At 40.3% G+C, this 21,399-nt stretch overlaps 1 protein-coding gene across 4 annotated transcripts in view; it reads right to left on the bottom strand.

The window, feature by feature from the left end:
* Pcyt1b (phosphate cytidylyltransferase 1B, choline) overlaps positions 1-21,399 on the bottom strand; it is a 123,862-nt gene that overhangs the window by 70,805 nt on the left and 31,658 nt on the right. Inside the window, exon 1 of one of the 4 annotated variants that reach the window (XM_004669995.2) lies at positions 19,069-19,425. The exons of 2 other annotated variants lie outside the window; for them this stretch is intronic. In XM_004669995.2, the coding sequence (XP_004670052.1) occupies positions 19,069-19,185 (117 nt within the window). In that variant the 5' untranslated portion in view covers positions 19,186-19,425. Of the gene's footprint in view, positions 1-19,068; positions 19,426-21,399 lie in introns of those variants that run through there. One more of the 4 variants, XM_045140790.1, reaches the window with a different exon arrangement.

Genomic DNA, 21,399 nt, shown 5'->3' with positions numbered 1-21,399 from the left:
AAAGATAAACATTTGAAGAACGTCTTAACATGTATTGGTAAATTACCTTCTACAAAAGCTGTATCAGTTACATTCACATTACAATGTATGAAAGCACCTATCTTGCTGCCATCTCACGGGCATTCTGTACTATCTTTGTCAATTTTATAGACCAAAAAAGGTATCATGCTGTTTCAATTTGCATTATTTTGATTACAAAAAAGATTGAACATTTTTCAAATGTTTATTAGCCAATTGTATTTTCTTTGAGAATCTGTCCTTTGCCCAGTTTTCTATTGTTGAGAATAAGAGGGTTGAAGTTGTTTAAAAGCAAAATACCAGCACAGTAAAAAAAAAAAAAAAAAAAGTTGCCTAAAATATCTTTTAAAATGCATTTTGCTGGGAGCTGAGGAGATGGCTCAGTGGATAAATTACTTGCTGCACAACTCTGGTAACTCAGTTCAAATCTCCAGGCCCCATGTAAAAAAAAATGCATTTAGCAATTTTATTTAAAATTCCCTTGTCAGATATCCATTTGGGGGCTGGAGAGATGGCTTAGTGGTTAAGCGCTTGCCTGCGAAGCTTAAGGACCCTGGTTCGAGACTCGATTCTCCAGGACCCACGTTAGCCAGATGCACAAAGGGTGCACGCGTCTGGAGTTTGTTTGCAGTGGCTGGAAGCCCTGGCGTGCCCACTCTCTCCCTCTCTCTCTCTCTCTCTCTTTCTCTCTCTGTCACTCTCCAATAAATAAATAAAAATGAACAAAATAATTTAAATAAAAAAAATTTTAAAAAGATATCCATTTTGTATATTTATTTATTTGCTAGGAGAGAGAAAGACGAGAGAGAGAGAATGAGCATGACAGAGCCTCTTGGCACTGTACATGAACTCCAGGCACATGTGCCACTTTGGACATCTGACTTTATGTGGGTACTGAAGAATCATATTCAGGTGGTTAGGCTTTGCATGAAAGCGCCTTTAACCACTGAGCCATCTCTCCAGCCCTCATCTACCCACCTTTTTTTTTTGAGATGAGTGTGGTGGTTTGGGTGTGAAATGTTCCCATAGCTTCGTGTGCTTATGATTAAGCCCTCATACTCAATGCTCAGCTGGTGAAGCCTTGGGCGCTGGGGTCTTGCTGGAGGATGTGTCACTAGGGTCAGCCTTGAGGTTTATATAGTCCAGCTCCACCTTGCCAGAGCAAGCTCACTTTCTTGCTGCTTCCTGCCAGCTGCTATGGCAGATTGTGATGCCCAGCCTCTGTTCTGTCATGCTTTCCTGCTATAATGAAATGTCCCTTTGAGATTGTAAGCCAAAATAAACCATCTCCTCCCATTAGCTTTTGGTGTTTTTGTCCCACCCACAAAAAAGGTAACTGCAACAAAGGGTCTCTCATTGACCTGGAATGCACCCATCTGGCTAGACTAGCTGGCCAGTGGGCTACAAAGAGCCTCTTGTCTTCTCCCCAGTGCTGAGATTACAAGCCTATGCCATCACACCCAGCATTTTAGTGGGTACTGGGGATGAAACTCGGGTCCTCATGCTTGCAAAGCAATCACTTTACCAAATGATCAATCTACCCAGCCCTAGAACTCCACATAAAAACACTGGTATATGAACACCTACATCTGGCTCAGAATATTAATTACCACCCTTCTGGAGTTCAGAGATCTGAATTTTTATTATGCCCTGGGACAGAGGCTTCCTTAAAACACTGCCTGCCCACAAACTGTAATTCTCTCCCATGTGGTTATCTTTGGAACCTCACAACAATAGATTTCAAATAGCTAAAACAGTTCTAGAACTATAAATAAAATGACACTTCATTAATTATAAAATGTACATTACCTTCATATTTTAACATCTCCAAAACTAGGAAGAGACTCCTAACAAATATTGCTTCAAAATTGGCCATTGTTTCACTTAACACCTCTGAAGTGGAAGTGTAACTTATAGTTAATAAGTCTTGGATTAATGAAATGAATAGGGGCTAGTACTAATAGAAAACAATCTTTCTCTACAGATAAGAAACTCTCTCAGACAGTTAATATTAAGGAGTTTTTAATGACCAACAACAAAAATCATATAATGTATTCATACCTCATCTTCCCCCCAAAAAAGAGAATAAAATTTGAAAGTTTAAAATAATAATTAGGCAGGCAGAGGTAGGAGGATCACTGTGACTACATAGTGAATTCCAGGCCAGCCTGGGCTCCAGTGAGACCGTATCTCAAAAAACAAAACAAAACAAAACAAAAATAATAATAATAGTTAGAAAATCTGAGGCAAAGAAGGGAAAAATATAGATATTATTTTTAGACCAGAGGTGAGGTATGGGGATATAGCTCAGTGGTAGAATGCTTGTCTAGTAATATTTGAAGCTCCGGGTTCAATCCCCTGCATTAAAAAGTAATAGGATCAGGCTGGAGAGATGGCTTAGTAGTTAAATGCTTGCTTGTGAAGCCTAAGGACCCTGGTTTGAGGCTCAATTCCCCAGTATCATGTAAGCCAGATGAACAAGGTGGTGCATGCATCTGCAGTTCATTTGCAGTGGCTGGAGGCCTTGGTGCACCCATTCTCTCTCTCTCTCTCCATCTTTCTCTGTCACTCTCAAATAAATAAATAAAAATTAACAATTTTTTTTAAAAAATGATAGTAACAAGGGTGAGTAAGTACACAGAAATGTATTTCATGGTTATAAATATTTTAGAGATGTGAACCACAAAATGGCTTTAACTACAAGCAGTCATAGCAACAAAGAGAATAGAGTTAACATAGTTTTTATTTATTTATTATTTATTTATGCATTTATGAGAAAGACACACACACATAGAGAGGGAGAGAGAGAGTATGTGTGTGTGTTATGGGTGTGCCACTGCAAACTTCAGATACGTGTGCCACTTAGTGAGTCTGGCTTTACATGGGTACTGGGGAATTAAACCTAGGCCAGCAAGCTTTGCAAGCAAGTGTATTTAATCACTGATCCATCTCCCCAGCCCCAACATTGTTCTTAATAATAATAATTTAAAAAAAGTTGTTGAGAAAAAGCTCAGCATTACTGATGCCAAGTTGTGGGTATGATGGGGGGGAGGGGAATGCACATGTATAGAGGACAGGGGACAACCTTGGAGTGTTGTTGCTCTCCTAACACATTTTTTAAATTTAATTTAATTACTTGAGATAGTGAGAGAGGGAAAGAGGCAAACAGAGAGAGAGAGAGACCAAGAATGGGCATGCCAGGGCCTCCAGCCACTGAAAGGAACTCCAGATGCAGGTGCCACCTTGTGCATCTGGCTTACATGGGTCTTGGGGAATCAAACCGAGGTCCTTTGGCTTTGCAGGCAAATGCCTTAACCGCTAAGCCATCTCTCCAGCCCCTTACACATTTTTTGAGACAGGGTATCACTTTTTGTTTGCCACTAGGAAGGCCTTGGGATTCTCCTGCTCTGCCTCCATTGCCATAGGTGCTTTGGGATATGCCACTTTGGGTCTGGCTTTATGTGGATGCTAGGGATCCAAACTCTGGTTAGCAGGCTGATAGAACAAACACATTTAACTGCCATACCATCTCCCAAGTTCCACTAACATTTAATTCTAACATATGAAGTTACACTAACACCCCATCTTTGTCACCATTATCAAGTTGAGGTGTCCTAAAGGGAGCACACAAATTAAGCAGCCTGGATAAATATTACCTGGGCCTTGATAATTGCCTTTGTGGGTTATATATTACGTAGTCTTCATTAAACCAATACTCACAAGGTGAGCAGGTAGCTTAAAACATTTTCTGTAAAGAAACAGAGAAGTGGGCTGGAGAGATGGCTTAGTGGTTAAGCACTTGCCTGTGAAGCCTAAGGACCCTGGTTCAAGGCTCGATTCCCCAGGACCCACATGAGCCAGATGCACAAGGGGGCACACGCGTCTGGAGTTCATTTGCAGTGGCTGGAAGCCCTGGTGTGTCATTCTCTCTCTCTCTCTCTCTTCCTCTCAAAAAATAAATAAATAAAAATAAACAAAAAAATTAAAAAAAAAGAAACAGGGAAGCAAAAGCAATATAAGCCCAGGTAAAATGACCTGATTTGATCCTTCTACTCCCTATATAACATGAACAGGTATGACAATGACAATGTCATATAACAAGAGGACAGATGAATGGAAAAATATTACACAGAAGACCATTAAAAATACCATGATGCAAGCTGGGGAGATGGCTCAGCAGTTAAAGGCACTTGCTTGCAAAGCCTGCCAGCCTGGGTGAAATTGCTCAGTACCCAAGTAAAACCAGATGCTCAATGCAGTGTATGTGTCCAGAGTTCCTTTGCAGTAACAAAATGACCTGGCATGACCATTCTTTATCTAGCTCTCTCTCACACAGAAATAAATAAAAATAATTTTTAAAATACTGAAATGGTTCACCTCAAGCATATACTAGAGTACTAGCTAATGATTGTATACAGCTATTGTAATTATCATCATACACTAAAATGAAACATCCATAATATAATGACAAATGAATCCTTTTTTTGTTATTGTTATTTATTTGAGTCTGGTCTCACCAGGTTAATTTAGAACTCACTCTGTTGCCCAGACTGGCCTTGAATTCATGGTGATTCTCATACCTCGGCCTCCTGAGGACTGGTATTATGTGTGTGAACACCACATCCAGCTTGACAAGTGGGTCTCTCAGCTTCAATAGTTCAAGTCATGGGATATTCAAACCAATCCTTACCAAATATTGTTATGTGTAATGATATTAGAAGCCTTTTTTGAGTTAACTGTAGTTCAATAGACAAAACCCACAAAAGCCCATACCATTACAAAAACATCTGATCTTTCTTTATGCCATAATAAAATGATATGTTTGGATGTATAGAACAAAAACTGATGTCAAACTAAAATGCAATCTTTTGTCAGTAAATATATGTAGAAGGTATATACAAAACACTGCTGAAGATTAGAAGAAACAAGCATTAAAACAAATTATGTCGTGTGGGAGGTTTGCTATACAGTTGGATGGAAGCACAGATGTTTCTAACATGCCTTTCCCTGAAATACATTACAAACAGTATTTCAGTAATAAAATTTTTTTCTGAGTAATGGGCAAATACATCCATAGAAGATATAGTTGGTAAATTGATGACTTTAACAAAAAATACTATTTTTCTGGAAAACATGTAATTACCAATAAAGTAATTGCTTTGCCCTTGGCCACCTGATCTCCCACCTACATGAGAAATATCCTTCTGTTTTCTGTGACCCTTCCTCTGTTGGCTTTCTTGTTACTTCTTAGGTTCTACACTTGGAGATTGTGAGGTAAAGTAGATTAATTTAACCAGATTTCGTGTGGATATAGGCGGATATTGGGAGGATTCAAATAGCTTAATTACAGGGTCAGTTACTTTCTAGAATTAGCCCTGTAGTAGGATTATGCTCTTGTTGGCTAATCATTCAGTCTATTTCCTTCTGAGTCCAGAAACTTACTGCAAAGCCTAACCATTGTTAGATACAAATATGATTGAGGGCCATGGGTTTTAGTTGAAAGATTGCCTCCATAGAGATGGAGGACTGGTCCTAGAAATAAAACACATTAGTTCCAGGGTGTACCTAGGCTGTCTGTGGGGCTGGTTATACTTGCCCCTAAAAGGGTTGAATGTATTGAAATTATGCTAGCAGTAAAGAGCTCAGTGTTAAGTTGGCTCTGACACGACTCCTCAGAGTGTAATCTGTTATATCATGAAAATTATTTAGAAATGGAAAATATATGATCGTCTTTCTGCATTACTGAGGTCAAAATATGTTCAAGCATTGTACTAAAGAATAACATGCACACAGAAAATACATGACTCCCAAGTGAGTGGCTCAATGCACATTCATAAGCTGAGAACACCCAACATCCAGATCAAGTCACTGACAACTTGCCAGCATCCACTCTGCACCCCTGCCAGAATATGGACTTCAAATATCATTGGTGAGCTCTGCCTATTTCATTTTATATCTTATGGAAACAATACCATGTAGTGCATTTTATTTTATGTCTTGTTTCCTCTAGTATTAAGCTTGTGAGATTTTCCACTTTCTTATAGGTAGTTGTGTGGTTATCATTCTTGTTGTCTACCTAGAACTGCAATATATGAATATATTACAATTTATTAATCCAGTCTTTTTATGCTGGACATTTAGGTAGTTTCCAATCTGGAATAACGCTGCTAAAAGATCCTAATCTTAGCATATTTTTTGGTGACCACATGTACACACTTCTTAGGAGAGGAATTAATAGATCAAAAATAGTTGAGAATGTGCTGGAGAGATGGTTTAGCAGTTAAGGTGCTTGCCTGCAAAGCCTAAGGACCAAGGTTTGATTCCCCAGTACCCATGTAAGCCAGATGCATAAGGTGGCATGTGTGTCTGGAGTTCTTTTGCAGTGGCTGGAGATCCTGGCACACCCATTTTCTCTGTGTGCCAAATAAATAAATAAATATTAAAAAATATTTGAGGGGCTGGTCAGATGGATCAGTGTTTAAAAGCACTTTCTTGTAAAGCCTGTCTGCCTGGGTTCAATTCCCAACCCACCCATGTAAACCAGACACAAGAATGGTGTAACAGCCAGGTGTGGTGGCACATGAATTTTATCCAAGCACTTGAGAGGTAGGAGGATCACTGTGATTTCAAGGCCAGTTTGAGATTATATAGGAAATTCCAGATCAGCCTGTTCTAGAAGAGACTCTACCTCAAAAAAAAAAAATGTGTAACATTTGCCAGGGCCCAGAAAAAATTGCAGGGAAAGTGGCCACATGAATACTGCTCTGACTGCTAGCCTGACAACCAGCTCCAGGGTGATGATGGCAGCCATGGTGATCAATCAAAACCTGTCAAAGCATGAAATCTAGAGGCTACAGAGAACTCAACACTAAATCAGATTGCCAGCAGGTCTGCCATGGCTCAGAGAACACTGCAGAAGAGGAGATGGAAAGACTGTAAAAGCCATAGAGTGGGTAGGAATATCCTGAGGCATCGTTCTCCATCCCACCCCCCACTACCTCACAGGGACTGACTGAGCCCTTCATAACTCCACAGTGAATATCATAACTGCACTGAGGAAGGACCCCAGGGTAATGGAAGAAGGAGTGAGGGGATAAAAGAGTTACCTGTTATGATATATGTAAAATAACTAAATAAAAAGTGAAAAATAAAAAATAAAGTGGTGAAAGCATCTGGTGTTCATTTGCAGTGGCAGGAAGCCCTGACATGCCCATATGTGTGCAACACATTCACACACACATAAATAAATACATAAATAAATAAAATATTTGAAACTGGGTATAGTTCAGTGGTTAACCACATGCCCAACAACATGCAAAGCCCCATGGGCTCAATCCCCAGTTTTGAATTTCTAATCTTACCACAAGGAACCATAGATGTCTGATTTGTTTCACAGTCTTGGTTCTGTAAATAAGAAATGTGATATGGGAGGGCTCAAAGTGCACGCAAGCACATCTTGCTTCTGAATATGCTGAAGACTTGAGCAGGTGGATCATTGATCAGTGGTTTGAAACACATGTTCAGCTTAGAAGTCAGATAAATCTAATATTAAATTTCACCTTAATTGGTTAGTATCTAATATTTGGGAAATTTTGATTGATTTTCCCATAACATAGGGTATAGTAGTTCTCGATTTATGAGTCTACAGTCTATTTAAATGTGGTACACATATACAGCATTCAACATAATATCCAACACAGTGTGACTATGAATGCCTGTTCCATTTCCCCACTGCCCACAGAGAAAAATGAATGAGACATTTAGCCTTGAACTAGTATAGAACATTTACCTTATAACTAACCAATGTGGAGGTACAATAAAATTTATTATTATGTGACTGTGGCTACAGTCAATATCAGACACACTAAAGTCCTTGAAGCACAGATGTACGTGTGTCCCAGGATTAGGTTTTCAACATCATTGGTTTGCCAATGAACTATACACATCATTCATGCTATTTCTATTAACCTATTAATGCTGTTATTACTTTTATTAAATGTCAGTTTAAATGACCCTCAGCATTCTCTTACACTGATGTCAGGTTCAGCATGCATGAATTACAGAGTAGAAAACAAAAACACCAAGTCAAAGACTTTGGCAGGAGGGAAGAGATAATATGAAAATGAATCTTGCTCAATAGGCTAGCCCTGTGTGGCCCTGCACATTATTACATAGGCTCGTACTAACAGGGCTCACTGCTTTATTTTCTAATCACTGTGTTTTCAAGTCTGCTTTCAAGATTGTTGAGTGCTGAACTGTCTTTTTATCCCCAAGCAGGGTCAGCTTCCCCAGCCTCCCTTACAACCCAGTTCATGCTGGGATAAAGAGGAAGGTAGGAATGTTAAAACAATAATACTATGGTCTGAGGCCAGCAACGGGTAATCAGACCCTAGCAAGGTAGAGGCTGTTACCTGGGAGATTATTGGAAGAAAATAGGCCTAGCTTGCAATGACTTAGTTTGTTCCTACCTTCATCCAGCCCCCTGTGATCAGACAGAATAATTCTTTGTCTACATTATTTCCCTAAGGGTCACTGAATAGCTTTGCACAGGCATCAGCTAAAGATACAAGAGCTTCAGAACTATGGCCTGACCCATCACTGGGTTTTAACCCCAAGTATTAAACTTAGATGGACAGCTGCTATTAAGAAAGAACCCTATGGTCCAATACCATGCTGCTGTGCCTCAAAGAAAGCCAGTGTTTCAAACTTAACAATTCTGAAACATAAATGAGGAGGCTGTTGTTCACATGGAGAGAAGATTTGGCATAAGTTTCTTTAAACAATGAATAGAACACAGCAAATACAATTTGGAATGCATTCCGCCTGTTGAAGAAGCAGCTGAAGAATAAAGCAGAAGACAAAAGTGGCTTGTATAACATTCGTAAGATTTCAAAGTGCTTTGTGAACATTTGTTATGGATGTTTAGCCAATGTGTCTTACTATAACATCATTCAACCTACTTTGACCCCAATGGATTAAGAAGGTGAAGAGTGGGACAAGCAGAAATATTGCAGACCATGTTCCACAGTCTAAGAAGTATTGGCCACCTATTTAACTTATTATGGGTAGTAGAATTAGGCTTCAGAAGAAAAGTGATTTGCTTATGCCCACATAATAATTCCATAACAAAATGATACTGCAATGATATAGCAGGCTCCAGTAAGTAGAGATTAGGTTTTAGCTTCTCCAGGCCCCAGCCTTTTTACTATAGCCTAGTCTACTTACCCCTGACTAGTTTTGCATTTGTCCTAATGGCAGCTGATGTAGAGCCCCATTTGCTTTCATCACTATATCTCATCAGCAAGAAACCCAGACTTTCTACTGCTCTCTAATTTCAGCCTTGTGGCCTCTGAAAAAGAAATATCTCAGGGTCGGACCTAAATTCCCAGATTATCACAGAATGGCATTGCCGTACCTTCCAGAACCAAGCCACCATGTTTTTGCTGCTACCTTTAGAGATCTAACAAAGCTGTCAGATGAGAAGGGCCTTCATCTTTCACTATTCTCACTTTTGTAATTTATTCTTACCTAAACCATCTTTGCCATCATCCTCTCCTTTCCCGCCTGAAGTCAATCTTTCTATATGGGTGCTGGAGCCCAATCTCTTTAGCTTAGAGGATATTTAATTCATCAGTCTTCCCTACCACCTTCACTCTCTCCCTCTCTCACTGGCTTATATCCATTTATTTAAGTGCAAGTTTCTGTCATCTTAAAAGAACAAGCTAACCAGAAACTCTGGCAACTTGTATGGATAAAAGAAAAGAAAATGGAAAGGAATAAAGCTAAAAGGAAGGAAGGAGGGAATAACAGAAGAAAAGGAGAAAGTGAGCATCTTGCCCTAAACACTACTTTGTCTATCTCTGGGTATCTTATATTATATTGTTAGCTCTCTCAGTTAAGCTTCTATTTTCCTGCCTACTAGAGTCTCCTCAACTTTCCATCTAGCCTCTACTCACACTACTTTATTGAAATATCACTACTAACTTCTTCTTAAACCAAACCCAACATTCTTTCTTTTTAATTTTTTTGTTTATTTATTTATTTGAGAGAAATAGACAGACAGAGAGAGAAAGAGGCACATAGATAGAGACAGAATGGGCATGCCAGGGCCTCCAGCCACTGCAAACAAATTGCAGATGCGTGTGCCACCTTGTGCATCTGGCTTATATGGGTCCTGGAGGATCAAGCCTCAAGCCAGGGTCCTTAGGCTTCACAGGCAAGCATTTAACCACTAAGCCATCTCTCCAGCCCCTTCTTTCTTTTTATATCATTTGATCTCTCTGCTTCTGGTGGACATTCTCTCTATGGAACTTATTCTGACCTTGGTCTCCTGATCTCCCAGTCATCTGTGGAATAACCACCCCCCCCCCCGTCTCTCTCTCTCTTTTTTTTTCCATGAACTTCCTTTGTTGGATCTTTAAATGGCTTTCCTTAGGATTCCATCCTGGAAAGATCCTGGAATAAAGTTGATTAATTTAACCAGGTTTTGTGTAGAGACAGAATATATAAGTGGGATTTTAGTAGATTTAATTACAGCTTTAATTAAAGCTTTGCTGTCTCTCCCTGATTCCCCAAAACCTGATAGGATATCTCAGATTAAGTTAATTTCTAGAATTAGTTCGTGGAACAGGGTTATTTGGACTGACTGACTGGTTTTTGGTGGTTTATTTGCTTTTTTCTGTTATTGTTGGCTCTACTTTTTTTGAGGCAAGCTCAACAGACTGGCCTTTTATTTTATGTGAGAGTGAGAGTTGGGGAGAGAAAGAATTAGTGTTCCAGGGCCTCCAGCCACTGTAATTGAACTCAAGATGCATGTACTACCTAGTGTGCAATGTGTGACCTTACGTACTTGCATCACCTTGCATCTGGCTTACGTGGGACCTGGAGAGCCGAACATGGGTCCTAAGACTTCACAGGCAAGTGCCTTAACTGCTAAGCTATCTCTCCAGCCCTCTACTTGTTTTTAACTGGCTTCTCAATCATTATCATTTGGAAAGAGAACATTCTAGAGTAACATCATTAAAAACAACCTTGAAAGGGCATAGTCACTAGAATGTATACAAAAAAGCAAGCACAAGATATTTTACATTCACAGAGGAATGATACAGTGATGTCCTTTGCTTTGTTTTTCTTTTTTTTTGGGGGGGAGAGTTCTCTTTCTTTCTTTTTCTGACAAAGTATGGCTATATAACCCAAAGTTGCCTTAAATTTGTTATCTTTCCATTTTAGTCTCTCAAATGCTGAGATTACAAGAGTGAGCCACCATTAGTATTGTCCTGATTTCAATCTACTGCCTTTTCATTCCAGAAAGTGATCCACTTTGATTGTCATCAGTTTCACGTACATCTATTCCATGCTGTGTCTCAGATTCAAACCTTCAGTTTAGAAAGTTCCCCCTTGAATTCCAGAAACATTAACTAGATAAAAGTAATGTGAATCCCCATGCTGTCTTCCTCATCACTCTCACACACTCTTCCCTCTTGTTACTCACTTTTCAGTGATGGCACCCACTCTCTGGATCAAAAATAAATGGGTCTTGAGACTTTGGTGATGGCTTAGCAGTTAAGAGTGTTTGCTGCATAAACCTAACTACCCAAGCTTGGATTTCCAGGCCCTACATAAAGTCAGATGTACAGTGACTCACACATCTGTAATCTTAATGCACCTAGAGCAATGACAGGCAAAGTCAGTTGAATTCCCAAGCTTGTGGGCCAGCTAGTCTTGCCATCACAGTGGCAAAAATGAGAGACTCTGCCTCAAAGTAGGAGGAGAACACCAACACCCAAAGGTTGTCCTTTAACCTTCCGACATATGCAATGGCATATGTGCACCCATACACATACATGGATCACGCATGCATATACACACAAACACACACATATATACAAAAACTGAGTTGGGCATGGTGGCATACACCTTTAATCCCAGCACTTGGGAGGCAGAGGTAGGAGGATCACTGCGAGTTTGAGGCCACCTGGGACTATACAGTGAATTCCAGGTCAGCCTATGCTAGAGTGAAACCCTACCTCGAAAAACCATAAATAAATGAATAAATAAATAAATAAAAATAAGCAAAAGTGTCTGGGAATGGTGGCTTACACCTTTAACCCCAGCACTTAGGAGGCAGAGATAGAAGGATTGCTGTGAGCTTGAGGCCTCCCTGAGACTACATAGTGAATTCCAGGTCAGCCTGGACTATAGTGAAACCCTACCTCAAAAACCAATAATAAATAAATAAATAGTCTTTCCTTGACACTGCCTTGCTCTCAGACTCAATGATCAAATCCTGGGGCATTTACCTCTCTAATATCTCCCAAGTCTGTCTAGTTCTCTCCTTCCCTGTTGCCCCCTATACCTTCAAACTTGTTAATTCTAATCTAGATTATTTTAACAGCCTATTAATTGAAACAATAAAATGACAGGAAATATGAGTACAAAATATGAAGTAACATTTTAGTTATGACTTCAGATGTGTACTGTGAAAAGCATTCAATCATTATGGCTCCTCAGATCTCATCTTGCATAGGGCAAAGCAGGTAGATGTCTGAGTTCCCCCTAAAACCACATGTTGGCCACTGAGCATTTGAAACTGCCTAGTCTGAATTGAGAGGTATTGCAAGTGTGATATACTCACTGGATTTTAGATTTAGTATGAAGAAAACAATGAAAAATATTTCATGAATAATTTTATATGAATTGCATATTGACATAATTCAGATATATGACATTAAATAAGATACATTATGAAAATTAATTTTCTCAAACTTTTAAAACTATGACCACTAAAACATTTTAAATTATATTGATGACTTGCGTTGTATTTCTATTGTTGAGTTGTATTTCTATTGAACAGTACTGCCCTAGAGCCTGGAGTGTGCCACTCACAATGGGGGTTTAAGAGCCCCTCAAAAACATGGGCTGGAGAGACGGCTTAGATGGTTAAGGCGCATGCCTACAAAGCCTAAGGACCCAGGTTCGATTCTCTAGGTCCCACATACACCACATGAACATGGTGGCACATTCGTCTGGAGTTCACTTGCAGTGACTAGAAGTCCTGCATGCCCATTCTCTCTCTCTCTCTATTAAACAAATAAAAATGACTTTAAAAATACAGTTAGGGGTCAGAAAGTAGAATATTTTCCTCAAATACAAGAACTTGTCTTAACTTTAGGATCATGTTAACAGAGGCCTCCATGCTGGGAGGTACTTCTGCTCAATGTATAAAACACAGATTTTAAGAACATATAATATATTAAAGTCAAATTTATAAAAGGGCTCTCTAAGGGATTTTGGAATGCTGGCATTAATCCACATACCAAACTACTGCCTTTTGTTAAATGGAAATAATCTCTAAAGGCAGGAGCTTCTTTCTAAACAAATATTAATAAATATATATATTTATTTACATGTGTGCATACATGTGTGTGCATGCCAGGGCCTTTTAATGCTGCAAATTAATATCTGGCTTTATGTGGGTGTCTGGGGAATTGAACCCAGGCTGACAGGCTTTTCAAGCCTTTACCCTGGGCCATCTCCTTAGCCCCAGACTCACTTATTTCTCTCCACAAGACCTGTGTGTGAAAGTTGTTAACCACCTGGCTGACTGTAGATTTGGTTAGTAAGGGACTAAACTTTCTCTTAGTTGCCATGTAAAGCCCTCTGTATCAGTGAATGCTTTCAACCCCCAGAACTACCTGAATAATGGCCTATGTAACCCTTTTGATTTCTATATGATCAAATACCAAAATAAAACAAAGAGAGTACTTACCTTATATTTGACTTAAGTTTACTTCTTCTGTACGGAGTTTAGCTTTAGGCAAATGAGTGCTTGGGGTGGGGGGATAGTGAGAGAAATAATTTAAAAGAATGGAAGAAACTAATTCATTGATTCCATGCTCAATACACCTGGCTATTTCAGAAGGAAATGGATGATGCATTTGGACAGAGACCAGCGGGAAGATGTCTAATAATAACCTTGAGCAAAATTTCAGTTGACCACAGTAAATGCCGAAAGAAGCTTATATTCATTTTTTTTTCACCAATACAGCACATTAAATGCATCTTGCTTTTAAAATGCATGCTGGCCGGGCGTGGTGGTGCACGCCTTTAATCCCAGCACTCAGGAGGCAGAGGTAGGAGGATCGCCGTGAGTTCAAGGCCACCCTGAAACTCTGTAGTGAATTCCAGGTCAGCCTGGGCTAGAGGGAGACCCTACCTCAAAAAAACAAAAAAAATAAAAATAAAAAAAAATAAAAAATAAAATGCATGCTGTTCTGAGTGGCCAAATAGATGGTAATACTAGTAAAGGAAGACACTGAAGTCTGGAAATCCAGTCATCTTTTTGAGTGCTAGTGGGTGAGCATCTTACATCCCAATTGACATAATGCACCTTCTGCAAGACAGCAGTGTCTTGGCACAACTCCACTTTGAAGTAAAGCCTGAAATGAACTCCTGCTAGTGTGGCATATTGAATCAGCCCCTTTTTTATTTCCAAGGGCTTCTAGGTTGCTCTGTGGCACATCCATCTTCATGGACGTGACTGTTGCAGGCTAGAATTACAACTTTCTTCAGACAACAGAACACACCCCTAGAAGAACTTGACTAAGGTCACTAATTCAATCCTTAAGCAGACACTTTTCAGGGTGGCTGGGTCTTGTTAGGAAAGGTTTATGGAGCATCTGCTAGGCCCAGAGTATTTGTCTAGGCAAGGACAGTGTCTGGGGACATGTGAGGACAGTCCATGCCCACAAAGAGTGCTCATCTCTCAGGTGTTAGGTTTCTAAGAAGGGCTGTTACATCACTGTCACTCAAGGCCATTCAGTTTCTCTTCTTGACAGCCAAGCTTCTGAGTCATCTTACATCATGTTAAAGCAGGAAATATTAAAGAATAGAAAACCAGTCAAGGATTAAAAGCAAATACAACAATGGAAAGAAGAATTCTCAGAAATATCCCCAACCTTTTATCATGGTGAAAAGGGAAATAAGGGTCCATTCCTAAAATACAGGCTCTATCACAAAGGAAAAATAATTTTCTATAATTAATTTTCTAATTTCTTCAGCAGTGTTATTTTATTCCATTTGTTTGTTGCCTTGTATTTTTCCTGTAATGTGGAAAAAGGTAGCTGGGAAAAGAGTAAGTATTCCTTTCAGAAAAAAATCACCTAGAAGTATGAGTAAATATCAACAATATTATTTTCAATTTGCTACTTTACTGGGATCAAAAATATGGATTGTGGGCTGGAGAGAGATGGCTTAGCAGTTCAGATGCTTGCCTGCAAAGCCTAAAGACCCAGGTTTGATTCTCCAAGACCCACATAAGCTAGATGCATATGGTGGCACATGCATCTGGAGTTCGTTTGCAGAGGCTAGAGGCCCTGGTGTGCCCATTCTCTCTCTCTCTCTCTCTCTCTCTGTCTCAAATAAATAAATAAAGCTAAATCTGAAAAAAATTCAAAAATATGGATTGCTTTAAAGCCCTGTTTATTAAGGAAATACCAGCTTCTGCTTTTGTTTCAACAACTGGGAGAAGTGACCTGACATCTGAAGGGGAAACTTGAGTGTGCAGTTTTATTTCAAGCAGGCCCCTCTCAAATCCTTCACTCACTTTCCAAAATTAGTTAGGCAACTCACTAGCCATACCCTGCTCATGACTGTGACATAAGTGACCCACGTGTGATTAGTTATGATTAGCTTGGTTGGCGGGGAAACATTAACTTTATAGTTTAAAGATATCAACAAAGCTATATGATCAACAGGCACAACTAAAAACCACAAAAGAACTTAATTTCACGTCTTCCTGTGCCACTCATTTTCTTCATCAATGAAGTTTATGAAGTAGTTAACATGTGCATATTAGTTATTGAAGTAAAATCCTCAGCAAAGGAAAATTAGCTATATTGAGTTAATCACATTTTAAAATATAACCAATCCTACAGTGATCAAGTTCACTAACAAAAGAAAAGGCACTCCAAAAAATTTAGTAGTAGTTTATAAATTTCAAGCCTCTATTTAAAGAGCCAATTTCAGTAGCTCATAATAATGGCAGGCAACATGGTAACTCTATTTTATAAAAAGTAGATCAAAACAATTACCTCAACAGGTCAACTTCTGTACATCCCTGTCATACCTATGCTACGGGTTTGTGTATGATTCATTCTCATATTCTCATTCTCTCTCTCCAGCCAAAAAGATATGAAGAAAAAGTATCTCATTTAAGAGTATGTTGTAGGTGAAAGACCTACTTTTTAGGCATATTGCTCTGGGTTCAATTCCTAATTCTGTTCCTCAAAGTACTGTGACCCAAGGGAATGTTGCTTATTCTCTCTGAGCCTCAACTTCATTATTTCTAAAATGAGTGGGAGATGAGGGTGAGTTGCCACCTTAGATGAGCTGTCAAAAGTGAAAGTGAATTGTGAGACTGGGCTGAGTGCCAGGGCTGAGTGTTGGGGTTGAGCAATAGGGCCAGATGCCATCCTACTGCAGCTTCCTGGGAGCTAATAAACAAGGCAAAGCTCGGCAATGACAGAGAAAACAGAAGAGAACCAAAATCCATCGATAAGACAAGAAGATAGCCGACTGCCCAGCATGAAATATGCCACCTCTACCACAGCTGCTGGGGCCCAGGAGAAATTGCAGAGGAAGTGACAACATGAATACTGCTCTGACTGCTAGCCTGACAACCAGCTACAAGGTGATGATGGCAGACATGGTGATCAATCAAAACCTATCAAAGCAGAAACCCAGAGGCTACAGATAACTAAACACTAAATCAGACTGCCAACAGGCCTGCCATGGCTCAGGGAATATTTCAGAAGAGGGGACAGAAAGATTGTAAGAGCTACAGAATGGGTAAGAATAACTTGAGACATGGTTCCCCCCTTCCACCTGCTACTCCACAAGGACTGAATAAGGGCTTCATGACCCCACAGTGAATACCATAACTCCACTGAAGAGGTCCCCCAGGGTAACGGGAGCAGAATCAGAGAAATAAAAGAGTTTAACCTGGGCCAGATGTGGTGGCACATGCCTTTAATCCCAGCACTTGGGAGGCAGAGGTAGGTGGATCACAGTGAGTTCAAAGCTACCCTGAGACTATGTAGTGAATTCCAGGTCACCCTGGGCTACAGCGAGACCTACCTCACACACACAAAAAAGAGTTTAACCTGTTATATATAATAAAAAATTTAAAAAGTGAAAGTGAGGCTGGAGAGATGGCTTAGCGGTTAAGGAGCTTGCCTGCAAAGCCCAAGGACCTAGGTTCAATTCCCCCGTACCCATGTAAGCCAGATGCACAAGGTGGAACATGTGTCTGAAGGCCATGGCATGCCCATTCTCTCTCTCTCTCTCTCTCTCTCTCTCTATCTCTCTCTCTCTCTCAAATAAATAAATAAAATGTTTTTAAAAAGTGAAAGTAGAAAGCAAACTGAACTTATTCCCTTCTATTGTTTTTTTCTCTGCTCACCTTTCTCAGGCAGACTAACCAAAGAACAGAATAGCTAAAAGGTGAAAGGGTAGGAAGTGAAAACAAGAGGATAATTTACAAACTGGTCCTAGTTGCTGCCTTTTTCTCCCCTGCCCTATATCTCTGTCAGAAAAGTATGTGATTCAAATTTGGACACTGAGTTTACTTTAAAAACTATATCCTAGGAGATTCTGTAACAGACTTTTAATGGCATTTGTTTCAATGCTAAACCATGAGATGTTTAGTGACTCCAAGGAATTCCATAGGAACAAACTTATTGAGGTAATTTATATTCCATAAGAACATAGATGCTACATGATGCATGTTATTCAGTAACTGGCTAAAGGGTTGAGAAGCAGTTCTTATTAAACTGCCCTTAAAACATGCTTCAAAAAAATAGAAGCAGTGAACAAAATCTTAGGACTCTAATATAACTTCTTTTGTTTTCCTGCTTTTTAGGAAGTTCTTCTAAACCTGCCTTCAAATACTTACTGACCCTTACTAAGAAATTACAGTTTAATAATGGATTGGCATTAAAATATGTAAACCCTCATTTTGGGGGCTCACAGAAAATACTACACCACAAACTCCTTTTATAAACCCCTCTTCCCAGGGTCAAGTTCCACAGCCAATCAAACACTGTGCCTTTGAATTTGGGAGAAATAAGGAAGAAAGGAAAACTCTAAAGTGTACCCTTGGATTTGAGGGGCCAAAAGCAATCTCTACAAGTTCCAGAAGTCTTCAAGCCACTGAAAACCCACCACCCATGTGATGTTTTCTGATTCCTTGAGGTCACATGTTGAGGTAGTTGAGAACAAACTTCCACATTTACTTGGACTCAGGACCAAGAAGCAGTGAGGCTGGTCAATTGGGATAGCAGTTACTGAGAGAGAAGGAAGCCTTGAGGGCCGTGTTTCCACACTTTCATTCTTAAAGGCATGCAGTCCCATTCTAAATTAATGTAGCATCTCCAGGTCTCTACTACCTGAATAGAAGCCTTCCAAGCACACTCCAGAAATTTTCACCATTTTAAAAAAAATCACGTTATTTCTAAATACATCCTCGAGGGACTCACATTTGTTTATTTATTTTGCAATTTTCAAACGAATGGGGAAGTTTTGCTTCCATGTCGTTTTCATCCACCGCCCCCCCCCCCCACCATCAGGCACAAAAAAGCAGGGAGGATGGAATCATTCCTGAGCTAGAATTTAGAACTTCATTAAGGATAATGCTGCAAGCTTTGTGAAGAAAATCATTTTTTAAATTATACCGTAGAATGTTTATTTTTTTAACCTCCAGATGACAATATACCTAAAAGGAAGCATGCATTCCTTCCTCCCAAAGCACAAAAACATAGCACATCCCCGGCAGCCCGTTTCCTACCCAGCCAATACAATAATGCTTTGTAAGCTGACAGCAGCGTCCTGTATAGAAGCTAAATATAAACAGCTGAGAAGGATTAGGCAGTAGCTCCATTCTCATTTACATGAAAATCCTCTAAGCATCATCTTCCTCGCTGGCTGTGGGCACAGAAGAAACTCTTTTGTGCCCTAGCCACGCATGCATTCACATCCTTTGTCTTTACTTACCAGTCGAGGCTGTGGGCATGTGTGCTCTATTTCCTCCATGGTTTCTGAGGGAGGCTCATTGGAAAGGGATTTTGGGATACCTGTTTCTGACTCAGCATCAGTGGTAAGTACTGGCATGGCCAGTGAATGATCCCTCCAGCTCTACACCCTCTGGGAGTCTCCTCCCAGACAGAGAATGTTTTCTTTGTCACGTATTTTTCTCTTCTTTACCCATCCCCCTTTTTCCCTTCTATTTTGAATTCCCTGGGGGAAGTAAAGAGGTTACCCTCTCACACCGCCCCTTTCTCTCAGAAACCAAGCGGCAAGGCCTCAGTTTATCACTATAACAACCAGACGGCACTGGAGCGTCTGGTGCGGATACAGTATCCTCATTTGCATGGAGCGCTCTGGTTGGCTACTGTCATCATAGTACCACTCCACCGGGGAGCGGCCGGGCCCCATTGGCTGGCTGGCAGTACCCACCGGGCCTGAACTTGCTGCTTTTGTTTCTTCTATTTAATTCAGTTGCGAGGTCTCAGTCCATGCGGGGTAAAGGACTTGGGCTGCACTTCCTAGATAAGATAAAGCTGCTTCCTGAGAGGCCCGGGACGCCTCAAGAAAGAGCATAGCTATAGACCTCCACTAAAAAAGGGGACCATGTCCCTGTCATGAAGAGTATGATGTGCTGTAGTGAGACTATTTGCTAAATAGAAATCACCATTAATACAAGGCCACTTTGAAGCTCAAACCTGCTGTGCCAATTGGCAACTGGCCTCCGAGGGCCTTTCAGGGCATTGGTTGTGAGCACCTGAGTGCCTCCCCCACGTTCTGCATGAACCCAGACCCTGTCCGACCCCTAAAGCCTCATGTCATCCTGGAGTCTATCCCTGAGGCTGCCATAGGAAGAACTTTGAAGGGGTTAAACTGTCTTTGGCAGCCTGCCTCTCACGTCTGACTGCCCTCTTCAACTGCTTCCTCCCTCAGCCACTCTTCCTCTCTAAGGAAGTTACCTGCCTCCCAGGACGCTGGTTTGGCATCCCTCTGCTCCCACTTTAACAGTTCTGCGTCCCATTTCCTAAGCTCTCTGCTCTCCTTCAAGTGCTCCTGGCAATCAGAGAAACATCCTGGAAGGAATGTTAAACGATGAGGTGCCTTAGGGTTTAAATTGTCCTAGAACACAATTAAAAAGGAGCAATTTGAAGATACACACTGAGAGGAAAGAACCTGGAAGGGTGTTTGTCCTAGTGAAATGCCCTATCTAATACTAATGCAAGTTATAGTCGCTAGTATTTATTAAGCACAGGCACAGTACTAAGAACTTTACTTGGATCTTGTTTAATTTTCATAAGAACTCAAAGAAGTAGATCCTATTATTATCCCCACCTTATAGGTGAGGAAATGGCAACTTAAAGTAATTGCTTTGGGTCTCAAGGTTCACAAGTAGTGGAGCTGGAATTCGAAGGATTTTAGGGTGGGAGGCAGATACGGCAGAAAAAGAACTGAAGAGGAGTCCACTGAATATCAAACTAGGTGTTTCTAAATCTTTCATTTTGTCTATAGCCATGTTTTTCATATATGTGTGGTCCTGGACCAGTAGAATCACCAAGGAACTTCTTAGAAATGCAAATTACTGGTTCCATGACAGACCTTAACCAAATTAAGTAGGTCTGGGATGGGGTGTGTGTGCATGTTCATGTGCATATAAGGTGCATATGTGTATAAGTGTACATGCATATGTGTATATGTGCATGTGCATACATATGGAGGACAACCTTGTGTGCCATCCTCAGTGTTGTCTACCTTTTTGAGACAGGGTATCTCATTGGCTCACAACTCACCAAGCAAGCTAGACTAGCTGTCCAGGGAGCCCAAGGATTTACCTCTCTCTGCCTCCTAAGCATTTTTTGAAGATGAAAGCTGTGTTCTCATGCTTGTTTGACAAGCACTTTACTGATAGCTATCATTCCAACCTGAGTTTGCATTTTTATTGAGTGCCTAGGCAATTCTAGTGCTGCCGGTATAGGGACCAAAATTTGAGAACCAGTAGTCCAGAAGATGGGTTAAAAATACTAGCCCTTTCTTCCTCATAGAACTTGGAGATCAAATGAGATATGCTGACCCTCCTTGTGAATTAGAATGCTCCATAAAGGAGTTCACTTGTAAGCCTGTAGACCCATGTTTAATCTTCCTCAGCACCCACATAAAGCTAGACACAAAGTGGTACATGTGTCTATAATCCCAACAGGCCTATGGCAATAGGAAGTGGAGCCAGGAGAATCTGGAAGCTTGTAAGAAGCAGCAACAAAAGGGACCTTGTCTCAAAATAAACAGGGAAAAGACAAACACCCTAAA

Source organism: Jaculus jaculus, chromosome X (assembly GCF_020740685.1).
Source record: "Jaculus jaculus isolate mJacJac1 chromosome X, mJacJac1.mat.Y.cur, whole genome shotgun sequence".
NCBI classification, from domain to species: Eukaryota; Metazoa; Chordata; class Mammalia; order Rodentia; family Dipodidae; genus Jaculus; species Jaculus jaculus.
Note: the sequence above shows the minus strand (reverse complement) of the source record. Positions and strands in the feature narration are given on the sequence as shown.